At 39.0% G+C, this 11,224-nt stretch overlaps 1 protein-coding gene across 1 annotated transcript; it reads right to left on the bottom strand.

Moving 5' to 3' along the window:
- Nucleotides 1–534: 534 nt before the first annotated feature.
- Nucleotides 535–11,023, bottom strand: arl8 (ADP-ribosylation factor-like 8). The gene is made up of 6 exons (XM_033639302.2): nucleotides 10,609–11,023; nucleotides 7,940–8,000; nucleotides 7,711–7,858; nucleotides 5,330–5,413; nucleotides 5,008–5,159; nucleotides 535–1,965 (listed from the first exon to the last, which is right to left on the bottom strand). The coding sequence occupies exons 1-6, from the start codon at nucleotides 10,652–10,654 to the stop codon at nucleotides 1,917–1,919; spliced, it is 540 nt and encodes a 179-aa protein (XP_033495193.2). The 5' UTR covers nucleotides 10,655–11,023; the 3' UTR covers nucleotides 535–1,916.
- Nucleotides 11,024–11,224: the final 201 nt, after the last annotated feature.

The raw sequence follows: 11,224 nt of genomic DNA, 5'->3' as shown, positions 1-11,224 counted from the left end.
CTTGGTTCTTGTTTAAAAAACAAATCACTAAAATCACCTTGTTGGCTTTGTTTTGTGGATAAATGATGGTGGAAAGTAAACACTTTGGCCCAAGCTTAAATGTACATGTCTGATATTCCTTTAACTCCTATCTAGAATTGTGTTCACATGTATTTAGAAAAAAGACAAACATCTATTCAGGCTCAAAGTTCAAAACAAACTTTTATTGAAAATAAAACTGATACAGTACATGACCCAGACCGGACATCACCACACCAACAGTATAAGATCAGTTCTCTTGCTTTGAGATCAAGGCAAAAGCTGTAAACCTTAATGCTGCAAGGAGTCTGGGGGCTGCACAGTTCACCCTTTTTCCTCTTAGTGTAAAAATACCTTGTCCCACAACAGACTCTAGAGACCCAGAGGCACCCCCTGACCAAGATGGACACCAGTACTTCATCACTGTTTGAATTCAGACTCAATGAAACTCATGCACCTCCTCCTTTTTGGCCACTGTGGACCTTGCAAAAGGTAGACATGGTTTCAAAGTGACACGTGCATAGATCTGTTCAAGGATTCTTATACCAGGTGAAAGAGGGAAACAGGTAAAAAAAAAAAATCATGGGTAGACTGTCAGATTCATACACAAATGGTCCTTCAAACACACAACAGCATGATTAAGGCTGAGGATCAAGTATTGTAACTGTATGATGAGATGGCCAGAATATTAAGATCATCTTTCTGCTACTGAACCTTAAAGTCCAGGATGGTTGATAAGTAACAACTTCTCCATGACTGTGTGGCACCTTTTGATGGTGGCTCATTGTGATCCCTTTCATTATAAAGTACAAAATGTTTAAAGTGGAATATGCGCCAAAATGGCTGCAGAAAATTAAATGTTTACATGAGGATGCAGTGGATCAGTCACACACCTGCAGAGCACCAATGATCATTTGTTAATACAAAACAGGTCTAGATGCTAACAAGCCACAAGCACACCTGCACTCCCTATAAAAGCACAAATAAAATGAATAAAATTAAATAAAGATCATAATGCATCATTAACAAATCGTAGTGTTTAAATCAAAAATACTGTTATTAAAATTAAACGTACTTGCACTTGTTTCAGCCATTTAATGCTTTGCAAAATTAAATAAACGGCTTAAGTAATGTGTAGATTGAAGAAAATATTTGCATGCCGACACAAGTACAGGCTCAAAGTTTATAAGGAAGGGAGATATACGTTTGACCACATTTCATTAACGGTACCAATAAGTTCTAATGTGAAAATAACCACCAACAGTGTAGCTTATGAAACTGAAATCATGTGTAACAGATATTATTGGCTGTGCTGAAAACAATAACGGAAATAAAACATGAGAACATTATTCTGAGAAACTCCCTGGTGCCACCTTTCCCCATCAGAACTGGTTTTACAATACTGCTTGTAATCCCTTTGTTTGTCCTGCCATTATTTTCCTGAACATGAACAAACTTACAAAGAGGCAAAAAGAAAATAAAAAATAATAGAGCTGCACCGCTGTGATGTTTATGGCATACTCTTGATATGATATGGTGTGGTGTAACATGATATGTAGTGTAAATTATGTCCAGTGCAGCCCTGCTTTACACTTGAACATACTCGTAACTTACTGAAATGATCCTCTTCTCCTTTACTTTAAAAGTGACTTCCTGTTCCAGATAACCAGGTCAGTTTATCACTCCTGGCCACGTTTCTACTGACTGGGAGAATACCAGTTTCCACTGTAACAGTTAAGCTGTGGAAGGTGCTCCTCCTTCCTGTGCCATCTCCAGAGGTCAAAGTCCAAGTTTGTCATTAAAAAAATAAAAAGTAACAATAAGCCAGTAAGGACAAGCTGTTGTTGCCACCAGGTAGGTGGTGCAGGTAGTCAGGCCATCGACGGCTGAGGGACGGGCTATCTGAGTCCAGCTCTGGAGGTCATCCACTCAAGGCCTTGACATAAACTGGAAGAATGAAAAAGATGTGTCAGTGGAAGAAGAATGTACATACTTAAGACAGAAAGTAGAAAATAAGTTGATTCAGAAAGTAAAGAGTTAGTACATACTTTGGACAGAAAGAAGGAAGAAAGTTCATTCAGAAAGTAGGAAGTATATATATATAAGACAGAAAGTAGGAAGTAAGTACATACTTTATACAGAAAGTACATACTTAAGACAGTAAGTATGAAGAACGTACATACAGAAAGTAGAAATAAAGTATATACTTTACACAGAAAAGAAGAAGTATGTACATACAGAAAGTGTACATACAGAAAGTAGAACGTAAGTATACTTAGGACAGAAAGTAGGAAATAAGTTTATTCAGAAAGTAAAAAGTACATACTTAAGACAGAAAGTAGGAAGTATGTGAATACTTAAGACAGAAAGTATGAAGAAAGTACATACAGAAAGTAGAAAGTAAGTACATACTTAAGAGAGAAAGTAGGAAGTAAGTACATACTTTAGAAAGTACATACTTAAGACAGAAAGTATGAAGTACATACAGAAAGTAGAAAGTAAGTACACACTTAAGACAGAAAGTATATACTTTAGATAGCAAGTCGGAAGTATATAAAAACTTAAGACAGAAAATACATACTATGGTTAGTAAGTAGGAAAAAATGGACATACTTGAGACAAAAAGTACATACTTTAGACAGGAAGTAGAAGGAAAGAACATACTTTAGATAAAATGTAAGAAGTATGTACATACTGTAGACAGAAGGTAGGAAGACTGTACAAACATTAGACAGAAAGTAGGAAGAATGCACATACTCAAGACAGAGTAGGAAGAAAATTCATACTTTAGATAGAAAGTATGAAGTATGTACATAAGCTAGACAGAAAGCAGGAAGAATGTTCATACTTAAAAGTAAGTAGGAAGAGTGTTCACACTTTCCTGACAGGAAGTAGGAAGAATGTTCATACTTTAGACAGGAAGTGGGAAATATGTTCATACTTTAGACAGGAAGTGGGAAGAATGTATGTATTTAAGACAGAGAGCGAACACTCTCGACAGAAAGTAAGAATAATGTTTGTACTTTAGACAGAAGGTAGGGCTGCACAATATATCATTTTATAATCATCTATGTCAACTTGCGCAAAAAACACATCATAAAGGCTGTGTTATTGCCACCAGGATTTCTTTTGAGTCAGTTGAAACAGAGTACCAGCAGAAAGTAATATCATTATCATAATATTCAACATATCACGTCTTCTCCTCATATTGTACAGCCCATATTCAGAAGGCATATTTCAAGGATGTTTTAATGTACTTAACACTTGGCTGTTTCTCCCCTGGCTGCACAAAATGTTTACAACATACTAGTGCTGAGCAGATAAAGCTCAGTGAGACGTTCCTCCTGTTTGTGCTGAGATAAGACGCTTCAGGGCTTTAATGTCAGCACACACACTGACCTCTGGTGGTTGGCAGTAGTTATAGCAGCCCTTAAAGACTGGTGTTAACACCTAGTCTCCATCTCTAAAGTGTGAAATAAATCTCCAAGACGCCTACATATTAAATCTGTTATATCTTTGTTCACAAGAGCTGCAATATGCTGCAGTAAAATGACATTTAAATGCCTTGTCCACAATGTTTTTTTGATACAAAATATTAATGTACCTTTTAGTGTGGTGCAGGACCAGAGTGCAGATGTGTTTTAGCTTTGTGGTTGATATCTGTGTGACAATTTATATGAATTGCAACATTATGTGATGCAATCAAGAAATATATTTATAAAACATTACATTCATAACCCTTATATTAGGTAAAAGATGGCATTATGTCCATATTTATGATTATATCTCTAAATAACTCTCCTTTCCTCTTATTCTATTTATGTATACAAACAATTTATTGAAACCAGTGTTGGCTCTTTCACAAACTGGAAACAAATCCAAGTTTGCACAAAGAAATATCTTGCTGATGCACATTATCCTGTGACAAACCATCTGTCTACATCTTTTAAATCAATAAATTTGTCCCAGTTTTTCTGTTGTCATGTAAAGGAAACATGGTATTGATTATATAGGAATGGTGAATGGAGCCTCGTGAAGCTTTGGAGCTTTCTGTTTGTGCTGAAGAAGATTTGAAGCTTTGGGCCTTCACACACAGCAAACACAGTGACACCTGGTGGTTTGCAGATGTACAGCAGCCCTTCAACATGGGCCAACGTGTCTGATTTTAATAGCTTTGGCCTCATGTGTGCAATAAAAGCTCACGAAGCCTGTGCCTTATTATTAAATATGTAAAAGTTTTAAAGTGATGCCTTAAATGTAGATGGTATTGTGGAGTGCGTCACAGTGAAATAATTAGGTACTGATTATCCAAAAAACCTACATATGAAACTTTTTTTTTTTGACACAAAGCCTTAATGTACCTGATTGCCTTTTCAGACTTTTTAAGAGGGTTTTAGGACTTTTGCAGGGCTCCTGTTCTGGAGCGTCTGTATCATACACCCATCTCTACAGTTATAATAAGATCAGTTTAAAACATCTATATAGTACTAAGTATAAGGGCTCATTTATGCTCAACGTTAGATACGGAGACAGAAGAGGCCTTCAGTCTGTACTCTGTGTTCGTGTTCTGAAAGCTGACGGATATGTACAAAAGGAAGCAGTACCACCAGAGATCGTGAAGAGAATGTAGCGTAGTTAAAGCAAGATTCAACCATAGGAGACGACAAAGAAATATCAATAATGGCAGAACTGAACAAATGGGTGATATACAATAATATAGAGGGAAGTTTGTGAAAACAATTATCCATTCACTACTTGTTGGGATGTATACAATGACTGCACAGATCACAGCCATCTACAAAGCTACAAAGCGACCTCCTCCACCATCACCTCATTTGTTGTGAGGTTGAACTTTTGACTCTTTACATAAATCGAGTATAAATAAGGCCGTAACTCTAGGTCTGTTTGCCAGATGAACAGGATCTTGATGGAATTTCATCACTGTCTAATCACTGACTTAGTTAGTAAGCATCAAGATATATCTCTTACCCCTCTCCTGTAAGTGCACAGCAGGACTGTATGTGCCAGGGGTGGTCTTTAATGGAGCTCAGGGTGAGGTATTTGGAGATCTCCGCTGCAGACATACAGTCCTTCATATCCTGCTTATTGGCAAATATCAACACAGCTGCTTTCCGCAGGTCCTGAGGGGAAACAGTACAGAGAACAATGAGACCATAACCCACTCTCTGCCACCATCTGAAGCTCTAAACAATGTAGCAGGGTGGAAGGTGGAAAATCACAGTCCATTATAAAAACAAAGTGTGTGTGTAGACTATTTCCTCACAAAGATGTGTTAAGATGGGCGTTTTACCTCATGAGCCAACATCCTGTAGAGCTCCTCTTTAGAGATGGCCAGCCTCTCTCTGTCTGTGCTGTCCACCACCAGGATGATGAACTGCAGAGTCGGAGGCAAAAATCACACTGACTGACCTCTTTTCAAAAAGACATTTACAGCAGTGAAATGCGACACAGCGGGTGGGCATTTCCGGGCCAAGGGCCTCACAATGGGTATTGGTGACTGCTTTGCTAATAAGCCCTGTTTGAATGCGAGAGACAGTGACCCCGTATGACAAAAGACCAAAGGCACGTTAATGGTGGTGTGAGGGAGACGCCATTTAAACCAAACGACCCAGGAAAAAGTTTCAACAGCACGCGTTATCCAACATGACTGTGACCCAAATCACAGCCGGGGATCTACACGAGTCTGACACTGCTTAACTGTGGAATGAATGAGTGACGTTACCATAGTAACTGCAGGGTTACTACAATATATGGTTTCTATAGTAACCTTAGGGCTCCTAATAACTCTATTGTGACAGATATTTAGTGCTTCTCTGCCATAAATCTGAGCTTCTTCACTGCTCTTTATAAGATCAAGCAATAAACCTGCCTTGTTATATTTCAAAGTATAAAACTAAAATACAAAGACAAACGTGACCCCTACAGTTATTGCACAGTATTTTCTGGATTATTTAATTATGTGTTTGGTCTATTAATTGTCAGAAAGTAGTGGGAGTGAAGCCAGCAATTTCCTCATCTGATTGATTTAACTTTTAGTCTACAACCGCAGGGGTGGGTAGCACTGCATTACAAGTAACACACGAGTAAAAAAAAAATGTTTTTCAAGGTACTTTTCATGTTCCTTATTTAAACTGTACTTCTGCTCTTTACTCAATTTATTTTTGAGCCACTAATCCACCTTTTACATTGCCACATTTTGCATTTATACCTTCGTTACAATGACTCTGCTCTCAATGCAGGGATTGAGTGTACAGGGGGAGAGCTTTTCTATTGCAGATGCCAAGTTGCAGCTGCCTGGAAGAAAAAGAAGCACCACCTGTCTTTTGACAATGATGCAATGATGATGGCGCAAAACCCAGAACAAGAAGCAGCTTTTCTTGTGTGATTACAGATATGTTATTTTTCGTGTCTAACATTAATCTTTGGTGTTATGAGCAGCCTTATCTTGTCGCTAGGGGTCTGTTGGGCTTTTAAATTAATTAATCAATTAATCCTCATTAAAAGAGGTTAGGGTTATGAATTCATTTATTTTGCACTGGTCTGCACATAAAAAACAAACAAATAAATAAAAAACAAAATGGAAAGGATCTTGTACTTTGAGGAATTTATTAACCACATACTTTCTTACTTAAGTAGGTTTCTCAAATTCTAATTTTCACATTGGCTTGAGTCAGTTCTATAGGGGTAATTGCACTTTTACTTAAGTATAGTTTTTTAGTACTCTACCCAACACTGATAAAAATTTTAAACAGGAAAGATTACAAAGTCTCCAAGCCCATGGTCGTGTCTTTAATTGTTGCCCTAAAAACAGTCCAAAACCTGATCAATTCTTGATTTACTCATATATGAAAAGGAACAAGCAAATCCTCAGATGTGAAAAGCTGAAATCAGAGAATGCTTGGTCATTTTTGCCTGGGGAAAAAACCTCCAAAACACTTGAACGATTACCAAAATATTTGCAGATTTATTTCCTGTCATTCAAACAGTCAAAAACCCAAACACAGTCAATTAACTATCACATAAGACAAAGAAATAAAGCATAATTGAGGCTTGAAAAATGACTTAAATGGTTAAGAAATGATCAAAATAGCTGCTGAATTATATTCATTCTATCAGCTAATAGTTTCAGCTCTTTAGCAGAGACATGTAAGACAGCAGGAGTTGAGGAGTCAGGTCATATGTGAATGGAGGTGGCCTTGTGTTAACATGTGACCTGAAGAGTCAAATGCAGCTTAAACTACTGTAACTCTGAATATCCCACCATGCTATGCACATGGGTTTGTGTGTGTGTGTGTGTGTGTGTGTGTGTGACAGAGAATCAGAGAAGTATGTTGTAGTAAAAAAAGTGTCTGCCAGATGTTACAGTAAAGTTTAATCCATATGGTTCTCTAGGGACCTCTCTTTAAGACACATCTGCCTCGGCTGTGACTCTCCTCTTCTTCTCCTTTCTCCAAAACACTGCCATGGCTGTCCCTCACTTTGCTTTTCAGACTGGCCCCTTTGTGAAAGGGTGACCTCTGACTTGGGCGGCCCCTGCTGCCGTCTGTGCTCTGAACAAACACGCCAGCTGCCACGCTCAGGAAGAAAACCCGCAGCTGGACAATACTTGTGTTCCCTGCCTATGCTAGAAAGTAGTACACAGTGTACAAAGTGTGTTGATGTGTTTCTCACCTCTGTATTGGAGTAGTAGGTGTTCCAGGAGGACCTGAGAGACTCCTGCCCTCCTATATCCCACATCAGAAAGTGAGTGTTCTTCACCACTATTTCCTCCACGTTGCTGCCGATGGTGGGTGACGTGTGGACAACCTCATTCATCAGACTTGATGAAACAGAATGGTAAAGTGAGTTTTTGCTGCAGTAAAGGATGACTGACTGTACATCTGAAAATAAAACTACTTACAACTGGTAGAGGATGGTGGTTTTCCCTGCATTATCTAGTCCGACGATTATCACTTTGTGCTCTGCAAAACAAATACAGCAAATAAACTGTGTGATTAGCATGAAAAACAATCTTCAAGAGGACACTGTTATCAAGAAAACACTCAAGTGAATTCTCTTCACTGTAAGTCACTGTAAAAACATTCAGTGACAGTGAGTCATCTGGTTTCAGTCTTTACAATGCATTCATGTCATTCACTGCTGCCTATTCAAAATCATACAGGCTGAACTCATTTCAATGCTTCCTGACCTCCTCTTTTCCCATCGTCGCTGAAACTACAGGAACTTCTTTCCATTCATAAAACCAGCGAGCACAGTCTGCAACAGCAAAGGCTTTGATGGCCGTGAAGCAGACAAACATAACAGACTAAAAGCAGAATCAGAGCTGACACACACATGCCAAAATATCCCACTTTAGTGCTTTGACTTTTCCGCCCTTCAGAGGCCCCTGGCAGCCGAGGAGGAAGGAAGTCTGGTCAGAGGGCTCGAGGTTCTGACAGTCTGGGTGCATCATACTGGGTGTCCGAGGATGTTGCATGTCTAGTGCTGCTACCCTACGATGACCCTGGGAGCACAACTAAACTGAATGTGGCCGTTACCAGCATCTCCAGCACATCTAACCCAGTTTGGGTCAGATTCCATTTAAATGTTATGTTACTGAGAACTAGAGCTGCACTGATTCATCAATTAATCCATCTGACTAGAACTATTTTGATAATCTAATAGTCGTTTCGGTCATTTTATTTTAGCAAAAAAGCCAAACATTTGCTGGTGCCATGCCTCTAAAATGTGAGAATTTGATGCTTTTCTTTGTCATTCGTGATACTAAACTGAGTAGCTTTGGATTTTTGGACAGTTGGTCAGATAAAACATGACATCTGACGACGTTGCTTTGAGCTTTAGAAAATTACACAGGTTAAGTTGTCACTGTTTTCCAACATTTATTAGCAAAACAATTAATCGATAAATCGAGAAAACAATGAGCAGGTACAGCCCTACTGAGGACAGAGCAGATGTTAATATAAGCAATCACTAATTTATTCAAATGGATTACCTGAAAATAGCATTCTAAGCAGATACACTTACAGGTTACTAATCTCTGAAACATTAATGTGTTTCTCACTGCAGATTTATAAAGCAAAATCGTGACAGTTACAATCAGGAGGAAAAGCTACTTTGCATGCAAGTATCTTCCTTATTGATGTCTAGGTCTTCTACCACAGAACGGAGCACTTTTTAAAGTGCTGACACCCCAGGCTTGCTTTTCTGTAGCACACACAGTGCAGCAGAGTAGAATAAAGCCATAAAAATGACATAAAGACACATTTAAAGTGAAATTAAACAAGTGTGAGCACCAGCACTTCCTTTCTTATCAGGTGATCTAATCACTGTGTTGCTTACATTCCACTCAGACCACTCTATCACCCCTTAGATATGAATAAAACTAGACAATGGGGAGGATAGCAATAATGCTACACGGGCCAAAAAACTTAAGAAAAGCCGAATATGTATATAAATACAATCAAAGGATAATAACTAATCATTGGAGCGGAGCATAATATGACTCGGTCAGTTCTCCTGTAGCTCAGCCTGCAACGAACCCAGATCCTTTGTCACTTCAGCTCAACTCAAAAACTTTCCTACTCCTCATTACAACAAAAACAATACTCACACTCTGAAGGAAAAATGCTGCACCAACCAGTATAATGTATCTTAGTATCTTCAGAATCAGACTAAGATTTCTTAGGCTTCACTTAAAAGGAATTTGCTTTGGTTTATGCTGCATACATTAAACATGAGATAAGATATTCCTCCATTAGTCACACTGCAGGGAAATATGCAGCATATTAAGATGAATAAAATTAAGGCAAAGTACTGGTACTGCAACAATCAAGAGCATGAATATAGAATAAGACAAATATAATAAATATATGACAAAGATACTTTTAAAAAGTACTATAGCATTACAAGCTGTTTTTAGTATAAGAGAGCTGTGAGGTTTGGTGCAGGATGTGCAAACATATATCTGATAAGAGAAGATTCAATTTTCTTACAAACAAAACAGCCATATTATATACCCTGCAGCATTAAATGGGAGACATAAAGCATTTTACATCCCACATTGGAAGACATAAGGGTTTTTTGGATGATTTTCTCAGCTCTTTGTTGCCCTTTACTCGTTATTCCTCTGCCTTTGTTTCCCACTTTCTGCCTGGGATAGTGACCCTGTATGAGAGCATGTAGCTTTCTGCAGAGTTGTGGTAAAGTTATGTAATGTGTCCTGGACAGTGGAGTAAATTAAAGCTGATTGACAAGTGGATGAATACGCTCCTGCAGGCTTACTGTGACTTACTCGTGTTGATTGACAAACTGATAACCAGATTAACTATGAGAGTGGCCGACAAAGGTTGCTAACTGCACTTTAAACTGTTGTTGTGACGTGCGAGTGAAACGCAGCCAGCTCAGATGGCTGAGTCCTTAAGTCACAGTGAGATGTAGCGAGATAATTCACCCCCATCTGTTATTATGGCTCTGGCTGCTCACTTTATGCTAACGGGCTAACAGTTATTATCCTCGGTTGAGTAGCTAGCGGGACGTTAGTGAGCCGTTAACAGTTTCACCGACACCCACCTTGATTGCAGAAGAAGCTCCACAGTTTGGCGAATATGAGGCCCATTGTTTAGGTTAGTGTCCGTCCGTCTGTCCGTCAGTAGAGTGGGCAGCAGCAGCGAGCTTCTCCACTCTCAGGTCCACACCGTACAATCCGCGGCTAGCTAACATTAGCTGGATGATCTCTTGTCCGCTAAACACCTCACCGACCTTTTGAACGCGGACTCCATGCGCTCCGGCTGTAACTAACACGGTGATAAAATAGTGTCAGGTAACATAGATGTGACGACTTGTTACAGAGCGGCAGAGGTTAACGTTAAAGTAAATCGCATAAACACAGGGTGGTAAGCGCAGCACTGTCTTGACTCTGCTGCTTGTACGGCGTCTTCTGCCCGTTGGCTGCTGCTGGCAAGTGGTTTACCGAAAAAAGCAACCCAAGCTGTTCAGTTCTCTTCCGGTTGCGTGATGACGTCAGGCGTTGGCCCTTCTTTGAGAGCAGCTTTCAAAAACACTGATTTATATTATCTTGATTTATATTATCTTGTGATTATAAGTGTAATAAACTGCCTCTCAAGCTTTCTTACTTTTACAGACAAGCTCTTGCAGCTTGGATGATTGTTTGCAAACATATTTTTTC

Source organism: Epinephelus lanceolatus, chromosome 20 (assembly GCF_041903045.1).
Source record: "Epinephelus lanceolatus isolate andai-2023 chromosome 20, ASM4190304v1, whole genome shotgun sequence".
Classification (NCBI taxonomy): Eukaryota; Metazoa; Chordata; class Actinopteri; order Perciformes; family Serranidae; genus Epinephelus; species Epinephelus lanceolatus.
Note: the sequence above shows the minus strand (reverse complement) of the source record. Positions and strands in the feature narration are given on the sequence as shown.